We start from the raw sequence: 27,635 nt of genomic DNA on the forward strand, positions 1-27,635 counted from the left end.
AGTCTGTTTTGGCCAGAAATTTTTGTTGTCTATGACTTGATGGACCCGTCTTGGATTTGGTCGCATCACTTGAGATTTGTGCCAAATACTCTTGTATCATTTGTTGTAAATTAGGATTCAAGGGACTCATGTGCATGGAGGAGACTGTGTTGGGAGAGCTAATTCTAGAATAAATGTGATTGGGCTCGTCTCTATAGTAGTTTGAGTCCAATATAACTCCAGGAATCTGGGTCCCGGCCTTTCAAAATGTTCTTGTGGAAAAACAAAATCAATGTCTTTTGTAGTTAAATATGTTACGTGAAATTTTCAAAGAAAAATTGATTCCGGAACCTGAAAAAATTAGTCGGAAGTACTAATTTAAAAAAATTTTACTATTTTTTTGTTGATTCAACAGGCTGCTCGTGGATTTTTCCTTTTTTTCCCTCGATCTTCGTGCAATGTTTTGACTTATACATATGTATACGTATAAAAATATCCATTACTTCTCATGTATGATTGAATATATATTTTTCTATACAAAAATAAAACAAGTTACCCTATATCTAGAAATTATTTTTTTTATTTCACTGAGATTTCTCCAGAACTCCTAAACGAGACTTGTAATCTGAATATAACACAATAATTAATATCCTTAATGACCCATTGACCAACTAAACAACAACAAACCTAAAGAATTAAATAATGCGCACTCTAGCTTTTTCCGTACATATATATACATTTTTTTCATAATAATTTTGATATCTTTCCACTTGAAAAATGTGAATGATATTTTTTACCAAAACCAGACAGCTGTATCTTTTTTGTCCCATTCCATACATATATATAGAAGACAAGAGAGCGTAATTTTTTGAGTTGGGAGTGAAATTTAAAAGATCTAAATACCAACACTGCAACTAAAATTGCTTCTCATGTTGTTTTCTACTCACACTTTCGATCTTTTCGATATATTGATTGCGTGCAAGCCTTCTATTCTGTCCGACACCTTTTTACAAAAAATAAAAGTTGAAAAAAATATGGACATTATCGTTATCTTTTAATTTATTATATCACCACTTCGATTTAGTCTGTTAAATTACTTGGTTTGTTACATATTGCATTAACCCAATATTGACCAACATGTACTATTGTCTTCGTATGGTGCCATTGTAGTAATGAAAAGGGAACACGGGATGCGTAGGAATTCAAGTGTATGTCTGTTTTTCTAAAATATTACAAATGGCAGAAACCTAGCGTTGTCTGGATGTTTATTAAATTGCCCTTCCAGACAAGTTAATTGGTCGTAAATGTGATTGAGAAAGATGAGGAAAATGTTTTCAAATTTTTTATTTGCAAAAAAATAAAGAGGAATCAGTGAAATAAAATATGATATTATCTCAGATAAAAGCAACTATAGCAGGAAGGGGACGAAATAGCAGTTGGCGAATATTAAATATCGCGTTGAATTTGTTTCTATTTTGTGAATGCTACAGCACAGTTACAGTATAATTAGAAGCTTGCATGGTGAAGAGTGGTGGTTGGGGGGAGGGGGGGTCCAGTTTAATTTACCAGCATATATTTGCAGCAGGCGAACTATATCATACGTACCTTTTTTCGGTCAATGAGATTCTACCTCTATGATCACTATCCTTATTTCATTTCAACGGATAAGATATTGCCACACATACAATTTCAAAAAAAAAAAAGTGGATCTTATATATGCATGGACAAATCTTGGTCATCCATCCTATCACTGAGGACAATGCCCCATGAGTAGGATAATAAACCATTTTATTCTATGTTCAATGGACAAAATCTAGGAATCCAAGATCCCCTTTGATTTAAAACTTTGTTGTTACTCGTGGTTTGCATAATTAAGATTAAATTTTCTTTTTTCCGGATTCCCTGCCATTTAATTTTCCTTTGGATCAAAAGGAATTGCGAATGTTTAATCATCAAATTTCAGTATTGCCACCATATCCTGTTTAATGGGATTCTTCTACATCTCCATTATGACGTCGAATAAAAATTAATATCAATAATACTTATAGAATGATGATTAGATTGATAATTTTTGTGTAGTTGTCTGTGTTGCACGGATTTGGAATCGCTCCTGTCACAGTTTCCAGAGGGATAATTATTCCTATTTAATTCAACATTTTCTGTCATTTCTTTATTTTACTTTACCGCAATCTAAGCCAAAGAACTCCACAATACAGTCAAACTTTTTTCCAGTCACGCCCTATTTTTTTTTTAAACCATAAAAAATAGATCAAAACCCAATCAAAAACTTTTGTTTACAAGGACAATCATGATTTGATGGAGACGACACAGCCCTCCTTCAATCCCATCAAAGTCAAAAACAACATCGTCTTTATCGTTAATCCATAAGCTAAAAACAAGTGACAAAGACCCGATTTTTATATTTGTGAGTAACATGGATTATTTGCAGACTTGGCCCTTTCCTTGAGAATGCCAGAGACAGGTGTTCAAGAATCGGGGTCGGGCTTCAGGGCCCGAGATGTGAGCCCGAATTCTTTCATTTTTAATGCTGAATCAAACTTCAGCCTCTTCTCATCTGCTTCTGGTAGTGTTGAGCGCTGCTCTTTTACATCTGATGCACCTGATCAAGATTCTCTCGCCTCTGAAATTTCTCAAGTAATGCTGATTATTTTCTCTGATTCTCCTTACTTTTTCCTTTGCCCGATTTCAGGTTTTTGCCACTTGCATTTTAAGAAATATACGTGTTTGTTCAATGAACTTGAAAATTGTTACCTTGATTATGTTTAGATCCTCGATATGTACTTTGTTTGCCCTCCTTTCATGCACACATGTTCGATAAATAAAACTGGTTTTGTCTTTCCCAATTGGTCAACATTTGAAAAATGATAATGCTGTTGAAATTTACACCTGAAACAGAAAACTCACTGGTTGTAGTTAGAGGAAATAGTTAAAGAATCTATCAACTGGATTTTCAGACGCGGATTTTGAATCTTAGCATTTTAGTTCAATATATGAACTGGGAAGTTGTAATATTTGATTTGAAACAGCAGTTGGCAGGGCATGAATTGGCTGAGGATTTGAGTGGTCCAGATATAGATACAAACAAGCCGAAACTAGCATACAAGAATATTGTACACCTCAGTAGGAAAGGAAGGACTAAAGGTACTGTTTTCCTTTTTTGCTTGAGTTTGGACGCTAGATTAGCTGGCTTTTGACCATACTGATGTATGTTGAATGGTCACAAGAATTGGTGCAAAATTTCAACAACGGATCAAAATACTTACTTTTTTGTTCAAATATAATGTGTACTCAGTTCAAATATTAGATAGCAGTGAGGCAGAAACTACAGAGGATGAAAATCTGGCTATAGTGTCTGCAAGAAATTCGTTCTCTCGAGCCCTCAAAGGTATCAAGATCAGTGCATTATGTTTCATAGTGTAAATCAAGAATGCACCTTTTGTGCTCATTAATTTAGCAACCTTTCCTTTCTTGGTGGGTTAATTTGACCAGAATGTCAAGACAGAAGGTTGAGATCCGTAGGGTCATTGAACAAATCAGATCGCAGAACTGCTTCTGTGGATTTCAACATTTCTGTGAGTAATTCTGGGACCTCCTCTTCACCACGGTTTGATGCGATGAAAAAACCATCAGCTGCAACTCGAAGGACCAGCGCATTCCCAAGTCCTGGCACACCTAATTACCGGCACCCGAGTATATGGATTCAAAAAGGATGGAGTTCTGAACGGATTCCATCTCACACCAATGCGAATAAGAAGAGGACTGTAAATACTGCATTGTTGCCTTACGATAATGGAAGGACCTTGCCTTCGAAATGGGAAGATGCAGAAAGGTGGATTTTTAGTCCTGTATCTGGAGATGGTTCTATAAGGGCTTCAATTCATCAGCCACAGAGACGTCCCAGATCAAAGAGTGGGCCACTTGGGCCTCCGGGTGTTGCTTACTATCAGATGTTTTCTCCTGCTGCACCTATGTCTGCAGGAGGGAATACTGTGAAGCTAATTGCAAACTCGCCATTTTCGGCTGGAGTGTTGGCTGCCGATGGCTTGTGGTTACGAACTGCTGATTGTGATGGTAATGCGAACTTTCTTGTAGGGACGGAGCCTTGTATGGCGAGATCGATTAGCATACATGGATGTTCAGAATTGATAAGCCAATCATCATTGCCTAGACACCAAGGTATATAATTGTTTTCTCGGTTATCTTGTGCTACTGAGGGTTTTCTGTGTAACATATGCCATCTGATTGTACATAAGTACATTTGAAATTCATATTTCAAAAGATACGTGGTTCACAGCCTGGTGTTTCTTCTCTTGTAGCATAAGACCAACCTTGTTTTGTATATCCTCTTGCCTTCCAAGTGGTTAAGTTAATATTTGATTTGATTCATTATCACTTTACATAATGCTATATATCCTTATAGATGAGAAATGCGATGGTTTTGAAGATGCGGCCAACAATATATCACGTGATATTTCGAGGCGGGACATGGCCACTCAAATGAGTCCAGATAGTAGTATCCAGTCCTCATCCGAAAGGAAATCATCCTTCTCTCTTGCGACTCCTTCTATTCTACCCCTTGTAGAGTTTGAAAGTAAGCACGCCTCCAAACTGGAGATCAGGGATGTGCCGGTTGATGAACCAGTCACCATGACAAGGTGGTCCAAAAAGAATAAGAGTAAGAATTCTGAGAGAGGCGGTGGCTATATAAATGACTGGAAAAGAAAAGCTGTAAACATTGGCTCTGCTACTTGGGAAGTGTCAATGGAGACATCTAAGAGTATTTCAACGTATAACTTAATTCAACTATTCCCTTTTCTTTTGCTCGTCACAATTACAAGTATGCATATAAATATATCTATCATAGCAAAGGATGCTCAGTACATTTGTTGCTACCACTTTCAGAATTCAGAGGGAAGAAGCTAGAATTACTGCGTGGGAGACTTTACAAAAAGCAAAAGCTGAAGCTGCAATAAGGAAACTAGAGGTACTTTCAAGATTTTCCCTCGCTCGTTTGCTGTCGCAAAGCTCAACGCATCATTTTGTAATAACTAGAAATTTTTGTTTGATTCGTTTGCGAGGAAAAAACTATATAAACAGAACCCTACATATATATTTTCTCATTTCTCACCCACTTCAGCACACAAATCACTGAGATCGCAAAATGGCATAGACATCTATGAATTAACTTTTGATCATTGTCTAGATGAAATTGGAGAAAAAGAGGTCATCTTCTATGGACAAAATTATGAACAAACTGAGATCTTCACAGAAGAAGGTTCGGGATATGAGAAGCTCAGTGATCACGAACCAGGCTCATCAGATTGAAAGGCCCTCTGTCAAAGCATTATCCTTTCGAAGAACTCGTCAAATAGGTTCATTGAGTGGTTGCTTTACTTGTCATGCATTTTAGATTCCTTCGATATCATTCAAGCCATAATAATTTTCACAAAAGTTTGTATCCGAGGTTTAACTTGGCATTGTGATCGTACGTCTTGTTGTAAGTATATATTGTCTTCAGACATTTATCCAGAAGTGACTAGGAGATCCGTTTATATCTTTTCTCTTATTAGTTAAGCAAGAGGCCATAATAAAATGGTCTCTTTTGTGTGACCAATTTCAAATTATAACTCTCTTTAAAATGATTAAAATTTATTTGTTTGAATTTGAACGAATTTCTTATTAATCATTTGTCTCTCTGTCTTCTCTCTCCCTTCAACTCATGCTTTTACAGTTTTCTCTTCTCCTTCAAACCACATTTCTGTATACAAATATTTATTTTCATTTTTATCCGATTTTGGTAGTAATATTTTCTATATTGCTGGTTAACTCACTTTTACAATTTGAAATCAAAAGAAAAATCTTTAAAAAAACATAATTTTCAAATTTCTTGAATTTCGACACTTGAAAAGAACTTGTTTTAAAAATATATATTAAATATTATTATTCTCTTTATTTTTAATAACTTCGAAAATTAAAGTTCTATTAGTTCTAAAACTTTAGTTATGAAATTCTTTAATAAAATTATCACGCTATCTATAATAAAATCATAAAATTTTATTGTATAGAATCGAAAGTTATCATAAATTTTTTAATAATTTAATTTAATCTTTTATTCAATTATTTATAAGAATTATATATATATATATATATTATATATATATATATATATATATATATATATATATATATATAAAATTTGTGCGTTAATTTAATTACAATGTTAATATACGTGCATCAACACATGCCCAAATATATATACACAAAAGATATTTATACCATTTGAGATAGCACTCAGAGGAGCATAACAATCTTCTATCATCAAATTTACTTCGTCATAATTGCATTCAATATTTTATTTAGATGAGTTAAATTGTTACTAGTAAAAATAATATAAAAAAGATATTTAGAAAATCATATATTATTTTTATCAAAATTTTAAAAATAAATAAATCTTTTCAAAAATTATCATATTTATTAGATGAATGAATTTTAATTATTTTTTAGAACATGTTAAAAAAATTTACAACAAAGTTATTAATAAAAAGCATAATAATTTATAGATATTATTTTTAGCTGCAACTTACTATCTTTGACAGATTGTTCTGATTTTATATAGATATATTGTTATATTATTGTTATTATTAAATATGCTAAGAGTTACTTTTGATTGTGAATATCGGTAGGGTACGTTGACCCATCTCACAGATAAAGATCCATGAGACCGTCTCACAAGAGACATATTCTCACAAATTTATTGCACCACTAGTTAATGCCATTAAACTCTTTTTTTTATTATTTCTATTATTTTGCAAGCATTTAATAAGTATCCAAAACCCTCCTAATTAATATGATCATAATTCCGTTAACTCTAAATTGAATGGTTATAATTTGGCTAATTTTTTATAATACCATTTTTCGTGTATTGAAACTTATAGAATTTAAAAACATTTACAATCAAATTATCATTCTTCCCAAAATCTATATATTTTATTAACTTTCGAATTCGTGCACTAATTATTGATATTTTGGGGATGTTAATTTGACTTGTGCCAAATTTCTTGTAATAAAAACAAGTATTATCCACATTTATTCTTACCAAAAATAGTTATATACGAGAGACAATACAAAAAAAGTGCAATATCAGATTTGAATTGAAGCCCGAAAAATTGGGATTTGGATCCTCTGCTGTGGCTGAAAACATATTACATGAAACTGTACACTTTTTGCATGAGATGATCATTTGATCATCTGATCATCTCATGGTGTGTCAATAAATTTGAAAAAATGTCAGGACGAAACGACCAACATGATCAGCTGATCATCTCGTGTAAAAAGTACAAAGCACCATATCCTGTGTTTCTAACAATAACGAATGATCCAAATCCAAAAAATTGAACACAAAACGTGGACAGGCGACGACGAGTGAAAGTAACAAATTGGTAGACCACATGATACAAGACGTTTCAATACACTGATCGGCGAATGCCATGCAATAACATTGAACGTGTTTTGTATTATTTAATACATTCCGGAAACAGCATGTGGACAAGGGATGAAGAATTTATTGCTTTTCTTGAGTACAAAACGTCCACTAAAATTTCGATTCAAATCCACAAAGTCATAACTATGTATAACATCAAATTTTTTATTTCTTTCACCATTAAATTACTTTCTGTGGAAAAAAAAATACGTATTTACACATTAAAATCAACGACTGGATATACAATGGAGGCACGAGCACTGCATGTTTATAGATATGTACGTAAGATGTGTATTTTAGAAAATAAATAAACATTAGTGTATATGTGGTTTCTTTTTCATCTTTCTATTTTCAAAACTGATCAATTATGGGAAAAAAAGATTAAATAAAGATTGAAGACGACATATCTTCCAATTAAGGTATTATTATAATAAATTATATCAGTGTGGTCAATGAAATTAATCAATATTATTTCGTCCACATTCTGTTGTATAAAAAATTAATGCCCCCCAATCATTATAAATTCTTTCGAGTGACACTGTTAGATTATGGGTTGAGATGAGTTTTGTCCCCGTACATGATGATGGAAATGGTGTGACGAACAAAATATAATTCCAAAAGATACTTTATTTATTCCCAAAGGTCACACATTTTTATTTTTATTTATCAAAATATCACATATCCTTTAATTTTGTGATGTTGCATTACATACAAAAGATTCATTGTACATTGGAGAAAAAATGTCTACATGCAGCTTGATTAACAGTCGACCGGGTGGCGGCATTCCCATAACAAGATGCTTGGGATTCATTGGATTTCCCACATGGGATTTCCCTTTGAAGTGAAACCCTTTCTTATATATATTAGCACAATATGGTATATCGTTCAATGTTACAAGATTTTTATTGGATTGCGTCGACATTTTTATTTTATTTTACTAAAGCATGATTCGTAAGACACGAACACGTACCACCAAATTTCCCTCCTGCTTTAAGAAACAACCAACCCTTTCGCCAGAAAATTCCTAAATCTTGCAAAATAACACGTATATATATGCGTACATATACGTATATAGCTAGCCTGCGGATGAGATATCTGCATACATATATATGTTTGTGCATATATATTGTATACATGTATATATAGCTCTAGAGACATTGTACATCGTGCATATTTTAGCATGGCCCTACAAGTTACTAGTTTAAGGAGCAAGTGTGTCATTCAAATGCCCTTCTTAGTGCAACATTAATGGTCCCTATTCTTCTTGCTTTAATGCACGTTCATCTTCAACAATTTTCTTTATTTTTTTTCATAATCGAAAACCCGTCTCGCATCGAACAAATTAATCCAACTTGAAAATTTGAACAAATTAAATACTTCGAAAATTAATCCAAATTATTAGCAGCTAAATAATTAAATTTACCCGAATTTTTTCAAAGTAATATAATTGTCACGTCCAATGGAATATCCACGGGCTTTGAGACATGATAGATGATATCAAATGCGATCCCAACTACTAAACCTCAAAATTCTAAAAAAAAAATATATCCAAGTTTAAAAAGTACACTTGTGATGCAATAATTCTCAAATTCTGAGTACACACTAACACAGCATGTCACTTTCTTCTGTGACAAATATGACACATATTAAAAGAAGTAGCGTATAGAATTGATGACGGCCAAGAAGTTTACCATTTTTTGACGAACAGTACATGCCGCCTCAAAGCCTCTTCTTTGACATTCAGACTCCCGACTTTTCTCGTTGATGGTATGAGAAACGCCTATAAATAGAGGTGATTGAGGTCTCTAAGCACACACCTCATAAGAAAAATATACACCATCTATAGAGAGTGTGAAGTGCTTAGAAGGCTTCAACCAGAATGAAATCAGAAAACTTACAGTCTTCCTGTCTCCCTTAGATTTTTGTTTATATGATCAAATTGACTGTGAAGATAGTTTGCACATGGGATCGGAGTGTAAGCCCACCATAATAATCAGAGTTGATTTCATTCTATTTAAAGATATATATATAATAGCACTGAAAATTAGAATGCTTAATTGCACTTTTATAATTTCATGCGAATTTTATAGTATAGAATTCAGAGAATCACTAAGATTTTCTGCTGACTTATTAATATTTAAAAATTATATCACTTGTTTCAAAAAAAAATAAAATTATATCACTTTTTAATATGCTGGTGGCCATATTATTTAATATAATCGTTTTCCAACGTGTTTATCTATTGAATATTGAACATACTGTTTCCTAATTATGGGGTTACCTATATATGTTTGTCACGTGCAAATAATCAATTTAGCACGTAAAAATTAATTTGGTAAACTTGCATGTTCTCCAAGCTCGCGAGGTCTGAACTACTTTTTTGAATATTTTATATACAATTTTTAATTTAATATGTGTATTATATATGCTCAGATTCTTGATCATATAAAATATTTATAAAGTAAACTATCAAAGTTAAAAAAACTTGAGCATATTTGTTGGCCGGGGGATTTCCCAGAATATACGCGTGCATGGCATTATTTGGAAATGATAACCAAAGAACCATCTCTGCTTTCCAAAACCACCAATTAAGCAATAATTTAAAGCACTTTTACACTGAAAAAAAAACAGAGAAAATTAAGAAACTACTCTCCATAAATCTCTCTAAATCGAGAATCTTGCAGATGCTGTACACTGGGAGGCATTGACCGGTGATAACCCTTATCAGGAACCGGAAAGTAATTTCCACCAGACATTGGCACCGGGAATCCAACACCGGCAGAAGCGGGGGCTGGCCTATTCGCCGCCACCCTTTCAAGATTCTGCACTTGGTTCTTCAAGAATTTAACGTAATGAATGGCCTCATCAAGCATAGAAGCAGTATCCATCTTAGTTCCTCCCGGTACAAGTCTCTGAAGAATCCTAATCCTCTCACTTATCCTCTCCCGGCGGTGGCGCGCCGCCACGCTTTGTGGGTCCGTCGATATCTTCACATTCTTCCTCTTCGGTGGCTTCACGGACTCGGGGTCGATATGAACAGGCTGCGTCGCCGCGATTCTGAAGATCATTTCACGTATCGCAGCCATCGAATTACGTTTCTGCGAATCCCCAGCTTCTCCGGAAAATTCCTCCATTTCCCATCTCCATTCGCAGCTTGAATTGTGCTGCAGGAACGGCAACATAGACAATGATTCTTGATGAAACCCGCCGGAACATGAAGAATTTCCGGGCTGCAGATTCATGAAAGCAGGTGAATTCATGTGTAAGTTATCAAGAGCAGAATCACAATTATTGCTTGTGATTCCTAAACTGCTAGTTTCGTGGTGATTGCAGAATTCCATCAGTGAGATCTCATTCTCATACGCCCCGGAAAAATCCGGGAGTGTGTCCATTTGCATCAGCATCGTTTCCATCTGATCTTCAACAGAAGATTTCAAGAACTCAGCGTCCATAACTGGTGGCTTCAGTTCCTTTGTATGTACATATATCGACAAAAAACGAGCTGACCAAAAGGAGAAAAAAGACGGTTTATTCGGAAAAAAGTAAGCGTGCAAATTAAGCCGGAGAAAACTGAGTGATTTATCAGAAAAATGCAGCAGGAATCGGAGGTGAAGCAGAATAATTAGGTTTTTCGAGAAGAGATGTTGCAGCTAAGGGAGAAGAGGGAATAAAATAGTGATTATTGGTGATACTCACGGGAGATTTAGGGTCCGATCCACGCAAGCGTCACTAATCCAGACACGGGCTTCAAAATTACCCTGGGCCTGAAATCACAAATAAGACCGTTAGGAGGGGGCCAGGAGAGTATCCTGGCGTAGCCCCTCCGACGCTCAAGTCAGAGACTGAGGATATATGGGGGGAGCAGCTAAGGGCGCTGCTGAAAACAATATAGTGAATCCCCTAACTGAACACTCAAACCTGGTATTTATAGGAGAATACATGGGCCCTTGATGGGCTTGTCTTCCTTTTGAGCTAGGGATGGGCCAAGGGTCAGTTCGACTCGGGAGGGGAGACTGGTGATACCCCATGGATGGGCCCATTACCCTTGGCCCATCCCTAGCTCAAAAGGAAGACAAGCCCATCAAGGGCCCATGTATTCTCCTATAAATACCAGGTTTGAGTGTTCAGTTAGGGGATTCACTATATTGTTTTCAGCAGCGCCCTTAGCTGCTCCCCCCATATATCCTCAGTCTCTGACTTGAGCGTCGGAGGGGCTACGCCAGGATACTCTCCTGGCCCCCTCCTAACGGTCTTATTTGTGATTTCAGGCCCAGGGTAATTTTGAAGCCCGTGTCTGGATTAGTGACGCTTGCGTGGATCGGACCCTAAATCTCCCGTGAGTATCACTTGGCGCCGTCTGTGGGAACACTTGAGTTGAGACGTAGAGATGGTAGGCAAGAAAGGAAGTAGAAGAGTTACCTCGGCATCATCGCGTCCTCATAGGGGACCCGAACAATCTCATGTTGAGACAAGACAAGAACAACCGCATCTTGAGACGAGACATGAACAACCTCGTCAAGAGGCCAGAACTGAGCAGCCCATCCACGAGACGAGGGTCGAGCAAACCCATCCCAATGAGAATGTGGGAAACTTGACCCTGGAACAGCTGGGCCAATTTATCACTCGAACAGTGGATGAGGCCATGAAGAGGAATCAAGAGTCTATGTTTGCAGAAGAGCAGGCCGCTCGCCAGGAGCGAGAGGAGAATGTGAAGGGCAGTCAGAGTAGGGTGGAGGAGACGCGACCCCTCCCAAGTGAGGAGAATCCGGAGATGGAGGAGATGTGGAGGGAGATACAGATGTTGAGGCAGCAGTTGGGAAGCAGAGCACCGGCACCCAAGAGAGGAAGTCCCTTTTCACTAGCCATTTTAGAAGAAGAACTTCCTCCAACTTTTCGACAGTCGAATGTGGGAGAGTACGATGGACATACTGACCCCGAGGAACACTTGGGGAGATTTGAGAATGCGGCCATGTTACATCAATATTCAGATGGAGTCAGGTGCAGGGTGTTCCTGGGCACGTTGGTGAGGTCAGCCCAGCAATGGTTTAATACCCTGCAGCCCAACTCCATACAGTCTTTTGACGATTTTGCTACAGCTTTCTTGCACAGATTTGCCAGCAGCAAGAGGCACCAGAAAAATTATTTGACCCTGTTCGTGATGAAACAGCAAGAGAATGAAACTTTGCGAGAATTTGTCCAGCGTTTCAACAGGGCAGCGCTGGAAATACCAGCAGCTACCCCTGACATCATGATAAGTGCCTTCACACAAGGACTGAGGGGAGGGGAGTTTTTCAAGTCGTTGGTCAAGAAGCCTCCGTTGAGCTATGATGATCTGTTGGCTCGAGCTGAGAAATATGTAAACTTGGAAGATGCCCAACGGTACAGAAGGATGGAGAGCCGGCCCGGAGGAAGTAGAGTTGACGGAGCGGAGAAAGGAGGAAGGAAGAGGGGTGCGGGGGAAAGAGAGGTAGACAGAACTAGTAGTAGAAGACAATTCTCATCCCATGTTCCCCTAGATAGGAGTCGGGACGAGGTGATGGAGGTGAGGGAGCCCACGGGGAGGTGGGAGAAGTCGCGAAGGGTTGGGTACAGTGCTAGATTATCTTCACGGGATAGACGAGAAGGATCCTCATTAAGGAGTCGACAAAGGTCTCGCTCGCCCCCTAGGCGTGGTCAAGGCCCTCCATGGATAAATCAGAGGATGGGTGAGCAGAGAGGGGAAGGTGGATGTCAAGATGTCCCTCAGGAGCTCGTGGAACCGAGGAGGGGAATGAATGAGGATAACCACCCTACGAGAGGAATGATTCATATGATCTCGGGGGGTGCTACTGATGAAGACTCTGGGCGAGCAGGCATGCTGGGGGCGCCGGGCAAGAGCTTGGCTGGGCGAGCGTGGCACTCGACGAGGGCGAGTGCTTGGCTAGGCGAGCGTGGGCGCTCGGCTGGGCGAGCTTAGGCGAGGGGGCGAGGTGGCGAGGGCGAAGCTTGGGCGAGGTGCTGGCAGGCGAGGGGGCGAGGGGCGAGCGTGGCGAGGAGCTGGCGCGTGGGCTTGGGCGAGCTCGGCTGGGCAGGGAGACGGCGAGGCGGGCGTGTGGGCCTGAGCGAGGGGCGAGCGTGGCACCCAGCAGGGCGAGCGGGAGGATGGCGAGGCGCGACGCGCGGGGCTGGGTGCCTGGGCGAGCGAGGGGCTCGGATGGGCGCTCGGCAGGAGACGAGGGGCAGGGGGCTCGGCTGGGCGAGCTCGGCAGGGCGAGCGGGAGGATGGCGAAGCGCGGCGCACGGGGCTGGGCGCTTGGATGCGTGGGGCTGGGCGAGCTTGAATGGGGTTTCGGCGAGGGTAGCGAGGCGAGGACTCGGGCATGGGGGGGAGAGCTGGTGAACGAATTGAAGAGAAAACTATAACAAGATTGCGATATGATTTAATTTGTTTCCAAATCTTTGGAGACTGACAAACAACCGGAAGAAAATACACAACTCGTACCCGGTGACCCGAGGACAACACATCTAATCGAACTTTGAACCTACGATTCAGTTCGACTCGGGAGGGGAGACTGGTGATACCCCATGGATGGGCCCATTACCCTTGGCCCATCCCTAGCTCAAAAGGAAGACAAGCCCATCAAGGGCCCATGTATTCTCCTATAAATACCAGGTTTGAGTGTTCAGTTAGGGGATTCACTATATTGTTTTCAGCAGCGCCCTTAGCTGCTCCTCCCATATATCCTCAGTCTCTGACTTGAGCGTCGGAGGGGCTACGCCAGGATACTCTCCTGGCCCCCTCCTAACGGTCTTATTTGTGATTTCAGGCCCAGGGTAATTTTGAAGCCCGTGTCTGGATTAGTGACGCTTGCGTGGATCGGACCCTAAATCTCCCGTGAGTATCAATTGGGAACAGGCTAATTGAGCCAGTGAGAAAGGTATATATAACAAGTGGTACTACATTATAATAGTATTCAGATTCTCTACTTGGTATAATTTAATTTTATATTGTAAATAATGTCGTTTATCATAAAGTTGATGTACTTTTTCTTTATAATTTTTTTATAAAATTTATTTCATTTTCTAATCGATTAATCTTCTATATTTTGGCAACGTTACATGACTGTATATATTTGCACATGTAATAGAATTTCAAGCAAACAGTGATTTATATTAAAAAAAAAAAAAAAAAACCTAGGCTGACCTATAATATCACGAGAGATGTTAAATGAAATTTGAGCGTTAATTTTAATTTCTTATTTGAATAAAACGATTGATCCAAATTATATATCGGGTTGGTTTTATTTATTTGGATTCAATTGAGTAAAATCAAATCAGGTTCAGTTGTTCGGATTGGATATCGGGTGGGACAACCCAACCCCCATATATCCAAAGGGGCTACTTCATTTAATTTAATTTAATTTGCTCACTCTCCTTTGAAAAAGTACGGTTGCATGGCATACGGCTAGTATGATTATGTTTTTTTTTTTCTTCCATGGAATAAAACTCAAGAATTTAATCGAGGGAGAATTACTTAAATTTTACCACTGGAATTTTTATAAAAATACTTGAATTATATTTGATATTTTAAAGCCAATTAGAATCAAAGTGATGAAGATGTAACAGATCGTATACATCAACAAGAATTTCGCCCACTGTACCGATGGCAGAGATCTAATCTATATGTTCCATGGTAGCCATAAGTGCTTCCCATATGATTTGATATGATGGTGGTTCAAAAAAATTATGCATATGCATGTAACAATTTTATTACAAAATGGTGAGTTACCTACGACGAGACATACATCAAATTACATCGATATCGATATTTGGTGTGTGTGTGTATATATATATATATATATTTATGTATGTATGTATGTCTGTAGCATGGAATATATTGACTTAAAATATTTGGTTTCTTAACCCCACCCACATGCAGGGGCGGAGGGGGCCCAATTTTTTTTGAAAAAATTTATAAGTAAATTTTGTATAATTTTAGAATAATATGATAGTAGTCCGGGTATATCAATTTAAAATATTTAAAAATTTTAGAGATTAAAATTCTAGCCCGGACGGAGCCAGAAGGTTCAGAAGCCTGTGTAAATGAACCACCCCACAGACGGTGGTGACAGTTAGATCCCATTGCAAAACCTAGGAAGAGATGAAAACCACTACTTACCATTCATTCCATGAGACCAAAAATATACTCATCAACTTGATATTCTCACATTCAAACGCCGTTGTCTTTCATGATATCGATACTGATGACACATGCACATTATATACATATATCCATATATGATATGAAATCTTCTGTTTTATAAGTTTAAAATAAAATTTATATACTCTTCATATTTTGTTTTTTTTTTTTTTAAAAAATACCCCACCTCGACAAAATATACATGAATTGTTCAAACATGGCACGCTCTTCGAGGTGGATTGATCAGGTTTATTACTGCACCAACTGTTTCATGTGCTGTTAGACTATAGCCAACGGACTTCCAACTTAAGCCTTTAACACACCTTCCAGCTTATCTAGATCACTTGCGCATGTTTGCAGACTGAGACCGATGTTGGAAATACAACAAACCGAATTTTAAATTTTTTAAAAATATAATAAATTCATCGAATCGTATGAAAACACTCCATTCTTGTCCAAGTTGGTTGAATTCACACAATTTATGAGGATAAATTGATGGAACGTTACTTTCATGGATTAATCACAATTTCTAAAGGCTTCGCATGTTAGACAGACTTCACAATAGTTTAAAATTTTATGTGCGTAATGTTTTTTTAAAGAAAATATTTTGTTTATAATGTAATTTTTTCTCGTAAAAAGTAACCTTCAAATGACATTTTTTTCTGTTTTTCTCATTAAAATTTTGGTACAATTTGAAAATCCATTTTTGCTAACAAAAAAGAAGATAAAATATATTTATGTTTCTTTTGACTCATCGAGGCAGTTGCAAATTTGCAGAGGCGGTGGGAGAGAAGGATAGAGAGAAATAAATAAATGAATTAATTAATCCAACAAACATGTGTTTTTTAAGGCAGATGTTGGCCTCTTTTCCTTTTCTACAACCCAATACAAAACACAATATAAAATCCACCACCCGAAATCACTGTCCAAACTCCAAAGCATAAGGTACAACCATCGTTTCATTGAAAATAAAATAAAAATTAATTTTTAATTAAGAAGAGCATTTTATGGAGCAAGACGTGAATAAAGGGGTCATGATCCCTGCAAGAAGAGGTTCAAAGGATTTTACTTTGCATTATCACCTTATCTTCTCTCCCCCACTTTGTAAGTATTTAATACTGAATGATATCATTTCTATTTTACTTCCATGTTAGGATTATACAAAACATATTTCTCACATCCTACACTCTTCTTCTATCGTTGGAAATCGCAGGCCGAAATTTATTACCCTATTTCAATCACGAGTGGTCCCTTTTTCCCACGTGTCTTTCTTTCCTATCAAGCTGCCAGTTCATTATATTTTTTAACAGATGGACACTAAAATATAGATTAAATTTCCCACATCCCATTAACAATGCCATTTATGCAGCAACAAAGTCAACTTTGGACGACTGACGACAGTATTTCAATGGCTCTACCTACAGTCACAGTCCAAATACACCCCGAAACAAAACCACCATAATTGTGCAAAGAACTCTAAAATGTGCCATCATGCACTCCAAAAATGAGAAAATTGATATAAGATCATGGTGAACTTGGAACTTTTGAGTTAATAAACACATAGCTACGATTGATACGTACCTAATTATTAACAAAGTCGACAGAAAAAATCAGTTCATAGCTCACGACTTCTGGCACCTTCAGTGAGACTACCATCCCAAATCTCTTCAACACAAAACTGATGTAGCTTCTTGTACATTCTCTCCCACTGCTGAATCATTTGAGCAGATCGTTCTTGTTCACTTTTCAGCCTTTCTAATTCGACTTCAGATGCCACTGAAGAACCTTGTCGCTGCAACAGGGAAACAAAAGCGAGAAATGTCAGAGTGATCTTTACCTCTGCAGTTCATTTCAATAACATATGGTTGCTATATTACACAGCGAGATGAAAATATATGGAGGAAATGTAATTAGAAAGCAGAAATTTCCTGATACACAGAATCCAAACTAAACTAAATATGATCAAATGCTTTCCTCTCAGAATATAAATTGAAGGAAAATGTTGGGAGTACACTCAAGGTTACACTCAAACTTACATTTTGCATGATAAATTAAAAAAATATCAATGAATCCAATTAGATCTTCTTTTATTTTTTTATTCTCCATTACCCTTGAAAAGTAAAAATATTATAATGTGTGTCAATCTAAAAGTACATATAGCAATATGCACAAAGATTTTCAACTCAAAGCGGCAGAAGAAAAACTACATCAAAGATATGTAAAAATCAAGCAGAATACATCAATTCAATATCTTAACCTAAATGCACTGTCCTCATAAAAAGACATAAATTAGATGTTAAATCAAACAATAAAGAGGAAACTTCCATCAAGAGAAATCCAAACCTCTAGTTCTTTGATTTGATTCTCCATCGTTTGAACGCTAATGTATGACAAGTCTAATAACTGGTCAGAATTGTCACGAGGACTGAGATAAACATCAACATGGGCATTTTCCTCTGGCGTACTAGCATACTTTTGTAGCAGGGGTGGAAAAAGGAAGCTGTGCCCTTTTGGTGTTGTATCTCCTGACTTTTTAGATGTCTGAGAAAATACAGACTGCGCCTGTCTGATGACGAGAACATTATTAACTGCACCTGCACAAGGCCAAGGACAGAGAAAACAAGTTTAACGCCTATACAGTCTAATAAAATGAAAGAACTTTCAACTGGTTAAAAGGATGAAAATTAAAGATTGACAACATAGGAAATAGAGTTCTGATGAGATGACATAAACTATAATACGATTACTGCAACTATATAACACCCAGTTAAAACAGTCATCTGTTCAGAAAATGCTCGCAACCAGCTCGCATTGGATCAATAACCAATGCAGACATCATCAATGTACTTACCCAAGCATCCATCATCAGTAAGTATGGAAGCATGACAGTGGCTTTTATATAGTTTTCACAGGATTCCAAAAGTTAAAAGCAACTATTAGAAACAACTCATGACTGACATACATAAATCCCAACATAAATACATCAATCTTAGATACATCAAGTGGAGCAGCGAAATTTGTCAAGCTAAAAAAATAATTGAGTCGAGTAATTAAAAAGTGTACAAATTACAAAGTAGTCAATTGAAAGAACAAGCATCATAAAAAAATACCTTTTGTGTGTCTGAAAACACGAACGATATTTCGAGTTCTAGTATCCCAAACTCGAATCAAGCCATCCTCTGATCCAGAAACTAATAGAAGTCCATCAGCACTAAAAGCCAAGCATGTTACAGCTTTACTGTCGTACAGATCACAATTCACTTTCAGGACAGGTTAAAAATGAAACAGAAGACCCACAAAAGTAAAATATGCAAAGTAGTTAATAGAAAGTATAAATTGAATTATAAACACATGCATTAGCTTATGTCTTGCCATATTATTTCTATGACATGCAAACAATGGAAGTCATTAGCTACCATAAACCCTCCATATATTGTAGAATAAGATGCTCGTAGCCTCAAAGAGATTCTGATAATGAAATGAATTGCAGGTCACCGTATATCAGAAATATTTCATCAAATATGATGGGAAAGGAATAAATCATCAAGGCTTACAAGTTCCAACTTCCAACAATCAAATTTGTCATTAAATTGAAACGTGTGTAAATTTGAAATATAACCAACCTATGCTCAGTCAATGAAACAAGGCTGTTGTTGGGGGTACCAGGAGAATTTAATCCGGCAATATAAATTTTGCCATCCCTGCCACCAGCATAAAATACTGTTTCTCTAGGTCCCAAGACAATAGTATCAATTATGGAAGGGAAGACTATATCTGTTAATAGTTTCCCTTCATATAAGCTCCATACCTGTGATAGAACAAGGGATGACATTATCTTTATCAAAATGAAAAAGGGTAAGGTACAAGGTAAGAAAGGTGGCATCATATACGTGAAAAGAGCTGCACACAAGTTTGCCTTTTTTAAGGCACAAGTACATTGAACAAATTGGCAAACAGAGAGTGAAGAAAAGAACCTTGCATGTACGGTCCTCAGAAGCCGACACGATGATGGCATTACATCCTCCATGTCCAGTTTTAATGTCGGTCACTTTCAAAGAATGCTCGTGAAAGCTGTACTCATACAGAAATCTCGCCTCTTCTCTCCTCACATCATCAAATATCCTAAAATCGAGAACTTCCATCAAAGTTTATTTTATGCAGCATTATAACAAAATTACACATAGGGACCTAGAACATACAAGAAAAGTGACCACACACGAACACATCCATCCTCTGCCCCTGAAATCAAGAGGGATTGGTCATCATTGAATACCAGGCAAGTGACAGCCCTGTAATGAGCATGCCACTTCTTCAGCAATTTCCCAGTCGCAATCTACAAATCAAATCATAAAATTTAAAAACATTACCCTATGCATCTCCGTGTCCCAGCTCACAACGCACAATTGATGCAAATATATTTAAGAATAGCAAGATGTTAGATTTCACATCAAGTAAAAATTGCACTATATTTCAAGGTACAAAATGTAGATTTTCGTTCCCACATCCTATGCACTCTGTAATAGTAAATATTGAATTTCCCTAAGGAACCTAACCATTGTAAAGCAGTCAAGTTTAAATTTATGCTATATGGCCAATTAGAAATCAGCCAAGTTGCAAACTCCCTTCATGGTCCGACATTTAAGAATCAGACAATTGGCCAACACCCCTAATGGCACTTTTCACTGCCGCAAAATTTCTAGTCTACATTATAAAAATCAACTTTTGCACATGCAAGTTGGCACCTGTTTTGTTCTCCCTTCTTTTTCAGCAGATTCTATATTCCTTGTTTTTTTTTGTAGTACAGTTTCTACATTCTGACAGCTTGAGTGTTCTCTTTGTTATCAAAGGCCAGATATTCTGCTCTCTATTGTTTTTAGAAAGACTAACTCTCTTCCTTATACCAATCATGCATTTTAAGTCTTAATCACAGCCCAATCGCATGCTTACCTAGGAGTTCATCCTACTTAGTAGATGTGGTAGCATCTCATGGAGCTAAAAGAACAAAAATAAAAAACTTACAACCAAATGTATAAAGTGAAGCTAATTAGACAGGTTTATTCAACTTGTAGATAATCACTTACTTTATTCAACTTGTAGATAATCACTTACTCAATGATATAGCATAACATAAAGCATGAAACAGAGTAAACGACCAAACAGCTACGCAACAGAAATCATTTAAGCAATTTAAAAAGGCATCATATAGAATAATAGATTATATTCACCTCCCAAATGTATATATCGCCTGAAAGACCTCCTCCAGCAATATAAGTTCCCTCACTATTTGAGACAAGTGGCGCAATGGGTTCTGCAAGGATGCTACGGGCTGCTACCTGTGGCTGCAAACTCAAAGCAACTTAAATAAATTTTGATCCACGTTTTCCGAATTAACAATATTACAAAAATCCATCTTCCAACAAAAATGCCAATAGAGCGTTTGAAAACTGAATCAAGTACCTTTATTTAGCACACTCATGTTTGCACCAATAGATTCATCAAAGTAGTTCTAAGTTCATTACTTCCAAAAAATATGAAACAAACAAAATCAGAGGTGGTAATTTTGATCAGCATCCAGTGCAAGCAATAATCAAAATAAAAAATATTGACGCCTCGCTGGAAATAGCGCCACATATCCAAGTTTTTTTAGCAAATATTTCCAAGTTTTCGACTGTTGCGAACCGAACGGATGGTCGTGGTCATTGCTAACTGATCTTTACTTCCACCCCCAAAATTTTCTGCTTTTTTTCTAAAAAATATTATTAATTTTAAAAAAAAAATAAAAAAAGTCTGGTTTTAAAAAATTTGAAGACATCAGGGAAGGTCATCATCAGTGATACCAAAATATTTACAGCCACACCTGCGCCATATATTTGTGGGGCAAATTAAACAAAATTACCTTGTTCCAGGACCAATAAAGGATGGAGCCAGAGGAAGAGTGCTTAGATTTTCGCAGTTGGGACGAGGCAAGAAAGCGGCCGGCTACGTTGACGAGACCGTGAGGCGGAGAAGAGCATGAATGGAACCGTCGTAGCTCCTCGCCGCTGCAGAGGTTCCAACAGCTTATGTCGGCGTCCGCCGACGATGACGCTATCAAGATTTCAGCGGCTTCCATCGCAGGGTTTAGGGTTTAGGCTAACTGGCAACTGATGTCATACAAGTGGTTTGGACTATTAGTATCTTAAATTTTGGGCCTGTGTTGAATTAATGGATTGGTCGTTTTTTCTCCATACGGTTCAACAAATTGTTCAAGTCCGGAAACGATCCCAAAAATATGATTTATTATATATTTATTTCAAATTGAAATATCATTATCAAATTTCCTATTTTCTAATATTTCACCATTTTCTTACTATAACTCATTAATTTCAAATCCATGTTATTATTGGTAAACGATGTTATAACTCATTAATTTCAAATCCATGAATTAATTTCTTACTATAACTCATTAATTTCAAATCCATGTTATATATATTAGTATTTTATTTATTTATTAATCAAATTAAAATTAATAACTAATAAATATTATTTCTTAATTATATATTTGATACAAAGATACATTTGTACATATTACTTAAACCCTATCTATTTTAATATTTTTTTTTTGAAACTATCTATTTTAATATTTATTCATATAAATTTTACCATTTAATTTCTAAATGCTTACATTTTTTTTATTTAACTTAAAATCACAAAATATTTAAAATCGAGAAACGAAAGGAAAAGAATATAACAATAGAAACAAGAAGAAAAAATATTTTTCTTCCGAATGAACCCATTCTATATCACATAATTGAGTCGAAATCTATATATGCTCCATATATAAAATTTATAAGAATAGTACTAGTGCAATTCTCAACCGAAAAGTAATTGATATATGGTAAAAACTTGTGTGAGACCGTCTCACGGGTCGTATTTTGTGAGACGGATCTCTTATTTAGGTCATCCATGAAAAAATATTACTTTTTATGCTAAAAATATTACTTTTTATTGTGAATATCGGTAGAGTTGACCCGTCTCAAAGATAAAGATTCGTGAGACCGTCTCACAAGAGATCTACTCTTCATATATATACTTTTGCTTCCTATAAGTTTCAATCTTTTCACAGTATTATTATGCGTTCTATAGAATTTTAAGATGCCTTATTTCTTGAAAGTCAAGAAGTGAAGATAAAATTTAGAAAATAAAAGCCTTTTCTTTTTATTTTTGTATGGTGGATTGGATAGACATTAACTCCTTCCATGAAAACCAAGTCTTGGAAAAGCTTTAGATCTAGAGAGTGTTTGATAGAGCTTATAAGCTCTTAAAATATGCTTGGTATGATAAATTTTTCTAGAAACAACTTAAAAGCGGGAGTGTTTGCAATATATTACGATTTTAAAGAAGTATTTAAATTTATAGATTATGTAGAATGCGAGAAAATCAAAAGTGGTAAGTGTTTGAAAATAAAATTGAAAAGCTGAAATGAGAAGTAGACATTATTTGACAAATAATTGATTTTAATATTAAATTGTTACTAGAATCACTTTTGTAAAAAATAGAATCAACATTTCACTAGCGTTTGAATTTCAATTAAATTAAACAAAATATAACACATAATATAGGTTTAAGAAACACACAAAACTGGTTATTTTAAGCCAAAATCGAAGAATATATTTTTTTATTGATGGCAAACACTCCCTAAGTTGACCAACTATATATCCATACAAAATTTTCCCCTTTTTTCTTCCCAACTTGAAAAAAAATTGAGCTGTTAAGCAACATTCAAACGCTCTCTTCGTAAATCTTAAATTTGGTATTCTCCCACTTTCTCAATTTATTCAAAAACCTAACTTTTTTCTAATAAAAAATTAAGCTATTCCTTCAAATAAATTTAATAACACCAATGAATGAAAAATTAATTTTTTCGAGCTAGCTAAAACTTTTAGAATATTACAATAAGCTAAGAGGGGGAACATAAAGTCTGTAGGATCACATGCATTATGTATCCCCATTCTTTTTTCTCTTGTTGCTCTTCTTTTTGGGCTAGGCCTGCCTAATGCCTATCTGGCTCGAACTGCTAAGTCTTCAAGATTCTTGTTCAAATCACGTAAATGCAGCTCGTTACGACAGATTACAGATCCCGAGTTCAATTCCCATAAAAAAAAAAGTACACCTGCTCATTGGGAAGCCAATGAGATAAAATTGTTGAAAGTTAACTTGAAATAAGATTTATGATAAACCCGTCAGATGGTTCGACAAAGTGATTCAGGTTCCTGAGCATGTAGAACGACCACACACAAGTCAACTTTCCTTACTAGCTAAGAACCAGTCCTACTACTATAGAACGGTGGACCAATGTATCCAACACAATGCTACATCGAATTACACATAAACCTCCATTCCTATATACTTGGAGGAGTGACACAAGGGGCAAACATTCAATTTACTTTCACAATCTTTACACAGGCACAGATGCTTACAAGGTAAAAGAAGCATGCACACTTCTTTAACGCGACAAAGCTTACACATCATCAACTCCTTCATTTCATTGCTGTCCTTGAAAAAATGGCAAAAGTTAACCGGACGACCATTGCAGCAAGAGGCTGTGTCATCTACTTCGCTGTCTCCACAGCCTTCTTTACTGTCTCGGCTTTGTTCGTAAACGTGCTGCAGACTAAACTTGAGGGTGTTGATCATGTTCTCATTGTACTTTGCACGTTGTTGCCAGGTATTAACCTCCAAAGCAAGCTGTTCCATTCGCAACTCAAGCTCCATGTTCTTCTTGTTGATATCTTCCACCTCAGTTTCCTTCATCCGGAGTTTCTGTAGGACCTTTTGCTCGACATATGAGAAGGTCTGCAATTGGGTTGCTTGAAACTTCCGTAAAATCTCTTGCCTCAGACGATCACCCTATTGCCACAAGTAAACAATCATAATTTATTAATGCCAAAACCAGAGTTAAATGAATTTATTTAATATAAATGGGCTAAAATAGTAGCATAAACAGTGGACATGATTCTCAATGTCTCATATAGAATTAGTGTTGGATATCAAAGCTTTTCAAAAAGCAAATGTTTTAAAGTGCTTATTTGCTTATCATTGAAATGTATATTTGCTCACATGTTTAAGGTGAATGATAAATTCAGCCTGGTGCGGAGGCTTTAGTTTTAAACTGAACAGTTTTTATTTAGAATTCAGTTCCTTTCTCAATGAAAAATTGAAAATATAATATTTATAATAATTCGTGAAGTTTAGAGTAGGAGTTATAAGAAAAATGCTTTGAGAATATTAGAATTTGATTATAGGATTCTTCTAATAAACCTTATTACCAGAAAATCATTGAGCAAAACTAAAACTCACACGCCTAGATACATAAGCACATGAACTATAGATGCCTCGATAACCAAAAATATGAGCAACCGCTGAATTGGCTTAGTCAGCAGCCCAAAGGGATTAAACCAATGGTGGCCACAGGCTATTTACAAACCCCTCAAACACACTTTCCTCCCCCACCTCACAAGTAGGAGTCCTCACCTCACAACAGAACGGCAACTGAGATTATACAAGATAAAAAATTAAAAAATAATGACATGATTCACTGTTTTCTGACCAGGTAAGGGACGATTGTCATGCCAGAAATGTCATCAATTTTGCAAAGGTTTGGACAAACATGTGAAGTTTTGTTGCGTCAACACATGGTAAATAAAGTATAAGAACCTACTCTGCTTTGCTAATTTCAATGACAATCTGAAACTGGGATTTTCTATCTAGCTTAAAAAGAAGTTTACATAGACGAATAAATAATAGGCACATATATTTTTCCAGTATGGAATCTTTTAACGAAGTCAATGTGAACCACCTATAATAAGTGTCACACAAGGTGAGGTGGAAGATATCACCAACAACATGAGAAAATCAGTTAAAACAAAAATGACTAACAATCAGTATTCATCATATGAACTAAGATAAGTCGTAGTTATTTGAAGCACAAGAGTCAAGACACACTAAAGAGCATCAAATGGTGAAGCTTAGTTCCAAGACTCGGAGTGTGGCGCACTCTTTATTAGATATCCTATAATCTACACATTCAGAGAAAATTTCATCATAGACAACTCCGTGTTTTTTGCAGATTATTAAATAACAATAAAACAAATACTACTCAAGTATAAATGTTATTATCTAACATTCATATCATTTATTTACTATCACCACATTTAAGGCGGGCTTAAGAGTGGCATAAGCATTAGACATTCAAAGCAACCCAAAGCATGGGCTTTATGGTTAAGACGCGTACTTTATGGAATCTCTGTTTGTGTTGAGGAGCAATGACTGAGCAGACTATCTGTAACCTTAGCACAGAACTCATATGTTTTTAAATACCATGACATTACTTGAGACTATATTTTCAACATTCATGCATAATATGTCAAAGTTGCCAATTTTCTTCCTCAAGACACTGTAAAAGACTCACAATGAAAAAACAAATAAAATATAATGAGAAGCAAAAAAATTCATACAATAATCAAATACTTCAATCACAATTGAAAAAACAAAGAGACGAATAGAGATTCCTCAGAAAAAAACTAACAACTAAATATTAAGAGCCATTATATCCTACCTGAAGTTTAACATATCTCTCAAACTCCACATCCTGTCTTTGCAGCTCGCGTTCTATATCATCCCCAACAAGCCCAATCAAAGCCGAGTCACCCGAAGAACCCAATCGATTGTTGTCCAACGAAAGCCCGAGCCCAGTTGACACCGATCGGGTTTGCAACAAATCCACGGATGATATCTGGGAGTTACTATTGTTCTTATTATAATCATTACTGTTCTCCAGGAACACTTGTTCTTTGGGCCTCTTTTTCTGGGGCTCCATCTCGAAATTCCACTGTAAATCGAGACCGATTTCTTCTTGAACCGGGCCAGGAGCCAAACCTTGAACTTGAACTGAAAAAAGGAGAGAAAATGCCGTTAGGGTAGAAAAAAGCTCAAATTTCATGAACAAATAGAAGTTAGACAAATATCAGAGACAATACAGGGAGGGATGTAAGGGGGGTGGTGTTCAAGGAGATTAGGGGTGTTAAAGTAGGTCACTTGCTGCGAAATCTGACCCTCCATGCTATTGTTATACAAATCACTGCATAAGGGAACGAAAAACAGGATTAAATCAACAGAAAATTCTGTGGTATACAACCAAAACAAAAAAGAATCTAGAAACCAGATAACATAATTATAAGAAATATTGGGATTGCGTTTCAAAAATAACAGTCTCACCTGTAGGGTTATGATTGTTGTGGGTGCTGAAGGAATTGTTGGAATTTATTTTGAGAGAGAGAAGCCATGGCTGCAGCCCATAGAGAGGAGAAACGATGGGAAGGGTCTGTTTGGGAGAATCCAAAATAAACTCTCTTTTATCTGCTAATGACAACTTCAAATCTCGAAGACTTCTCGATTTTGTTCCTTTGTAGATTTTTAAATTTTTTTTTGGTGAATATGTAAATGTTGCCTTTTTATTTATTTTTTATGAAAATGATATTCCACTAAATAGGTAAAAAAATATTTACAATGAAACTATTTTGGGTATTTCCAAAAATTCAACAAGCATAATCCATTAACTAATATCATAACTTCATACAATAAAGTACATCACTAGCACTAGGAAAAGAATGAAGTATGTGTATCATGATCTTTCTAATTCTCTGCTCCAAATCTGGAATCTCATTCTCAAAGAGTGCTCGGTTTCTTAAGCTTCATATCTGGTACGCCATAGCAGCAAATGCAATGCATCTGATTCTGGCACATCTCGAATTGCCCCCGATAGATCATTCTATTCGCCCGCAAGACTGTCGATGTTGATCTCATGATCTTTCTCATTCTCAACACTCACATATGGCATTCTAAATACCACTCGAAATAAGGCAACCAAAGTACAAGTGCTGGACAGATTCATTTCCGAGATTGTAAAGCACACAACATTTGTTAATCACATACGGT

General features: G+C 36.5%; 5 protein-coding genes and 1 long non-coding RNA gene across 8 annotated transcripts in view; 3 read left to right on the forward strand and 3 right to left on the reverse strand.

Annotated features, from left to right (window-relative positions):
* LOC142533759 (protein DCL, chloroplastic-like) overlaps positions 1–289 on the forward strand; it is a 2,752-nt gene extending 2,463 nt beyond the window's left edge. Inside the window, exon 3 of the mRNA XM_075640646.1 lies at positions 1–289. This exon is cut by the window's left edge and continues 202 nt beyond it. The gene's annotated coding sequence lies outside the window, so the exon portion shown is untranslated.
* A 1,865-nt stretch (positions 290–2,154) lies between these two features.
* On the forward strand, positions 2,155–5,554 carry LOC142533675 (uncharacterized). 2 transcript variants are annotated; one of them, XM_075640518.1, is made up of 7 exons: positions 2,155–2,634; positions 3,027–3,141; positions 3,293–3,385; positions 3,490–4,176; positions 4,421–4,787; positions 4,903–4,984; positions 5,204–5,554. In XM_075640518.1, the coding sequence occupies exons 1-7, from the start codon at positions 2,449–2,451 to the stop codon at positions 5,408–5,410; spliced, it is 1,737 nt and encodes a 578-aa protein (XP_075496633.1). In that variant the 5' UTR covers positions 2,155–2,448; the 3' UTR covers positions 5,411–5,554. The 2 variants fall into 2 exon arrangements, with proteins under 2 accessions (XP_075496633.1, XP_075496634.1); XM_075640519.1 differs by having other exon boundaries at positions 2,156–2,634; positions 3,030–3,141.
* Positions 5,555–10,091: 4,537 nt separating this feature from the next.
* On the reverse strand, positions 10,092–11,155 carry LOC142533676 (uncharacterized). The gene has a single exon (XM_075640520.1). It carries the CDS (start codon positions 10,930–10,932, stop codon positions 10,126–10,128), a length of 807 nt encoding a protein of 268 aa, XP_075496635.1. The 5' UTR covers positions 10,933–11,155; the 3' UTR covers positions 10,092–10,125.
* Positions 11,156–17,104: 5,949 nt separating this feature from the next.
* Positions 17,105–21,776, reverse strand: LOC142533150 (protein ROOT INITIATION DEFECTIVE 3). The gene is made up of 8 exons (XM_075639814.1): positions 21,556–21,776; positions 20,885–20,998; positions 19,859–19,992; positions 19,634–19,781; positions 19,283–19,467; positions 18,770–18,897; positions 18,003–18,253; positions 17,105–17,451 (listed from the first exon to the last, which is right to left on the reverse strand). The coding sequence occupies exons 1-8, from the start codon at positions 21,769–21,771 to the stop codon at positions 17,275–17,277; spliced, it is 1,353 nt and encodes a 450-aa protein (XP_075495929.1). The 5' UTR covers positions 21,772–21,776; the 3' UTR covers positions 17,105–17,274.
* On the forward strand, positions 21,581–24,796 carry LOC142533152 (uncharacterized). The gene is made up of 2 exons (XR_012816686.1): positions 21,581–21,784; positions 24,490–24,796. It is a non-coding gene; the product is annotated as an uncharacterized LOC142533152 (long non-coding RNA).
* On the reverse strand, positions 23,831–27,119 carry LOC142533151 (putative BOI-related E3 ubiquitin-protein ligase 2). 2 transcript variants are annotated; one of them, XM_075639815.1, is made up of 4 exons: positions 26,916–27,119; positions 26,678–26,778; positions 26,257–26,588; positions 23,831–24,548 (listed from the first exon to the last, which is right to left on the reverse strand). In XM_075639815.1, exons 2-4 carry the CDS (start codon positions 26,757–26,759, stop codon positions 24,021–24,023), a joined length of 942 nt encoding a protein of 313 aa, XP_075495930.1. In that variant the 5' UTR covers positions 26,760–26,778; positions 26,916–27,119; the 3' UTR covers positions 23,831–24,020. The 2 variants fall into 2 exon arrangements, with proteins under 2 accessions (XP_075495930.1, XP_075495931.1); XM_075639816.1 differs by having other exon boundaries at positions 26,736–26,778; positions 26,916–27,078.
* Positions 27,120–27,635: the final 516 nt, after the last annotated feature.

The sequence above is a fragment of the Primulina tabacum genome, chromosome 18 (assembly GCF_025594145.1).
Source record: "Primulina tabacum isolate GXHZ01 chromosome 18, ASM2559414v2, whole genome shotgun sequence".
Taxonomy (NCBI): domain Eukaryota; kingdom Viridiplantae; phylum Streptophyta; class Magnoliopsida; order Lamiales; family Gesneriaceae; genus Primulina; species Primulina tabacum.

Coding starts and splice junctions, on each gene's coding strand:
- LOC142533675 (XM_075640518.1), top strand. CDS start 2,449: ATGCCAGAGACAGGTGTTCAAGAATCGGGGTCGGGCTTCAGGGCCCGA. Junction 3,386..3,489: donor GTTCTCTCGAGCCCTCAAAG/GTATCAAGATCA, acceptor TAATTTGACCAG/AATGTCAAGACAGAAGGTTG. Junction 4,177..4,420: donor ATCATTGCCTAGACACCAAG/GTATATAATTGT, acceptor ATATCCTTATAG/ATGAGAAATGCGATGGTTTT.
- LOC142533676 (XM_075640520.1), bottom strand. CDS start 10,932: ATGGACGCTGAGTTCTTGAAATCTTCTGTTGAAGATCAGATGGAAACG.
- LOC142533150 (XM_075639814.1), bottom strand. CDS start 21,771: ATGGAAGCCGCTGAAATCTTGATAGCGTCATCGTCGGCGGACGCCGAC. Junction 19,993..20,884: donor GCGATATATACATTTGGGAG/GTGAATATAATC, acceptor TTTGATTTGTAG/ATTGCGACTGGGAAATTGCT. Junction 17,452..18,002: donor ATCAAATCAAAGAACTAGAG/GTTTGGATTTCT, acceptor TCCCTGTTGCAG/CGACAAGGTTCTTCAGTGGC.
- LOC142533151 (XM_075639815.1), bottom strand. CDS start 26,759: ATGGAGGGTCAGATTTCGCAGCAAGTGACCTACTTTAACACCCCTAAT. Junction 26,589..26,677: donor CCCCCCTTACATCCCTCCCT/GTATTGTCTCTG, acceptor TCCTTTTTTCAG/TTCAAGTTCAAGGTTTGGCT. Junction 24,549..26,256: donor AGAGATATGTTAAACTTCAG/GTAGGATATAAT, acceptor TTGTGGCAATAG/GGTGATCGTCTGAGGCAAGA.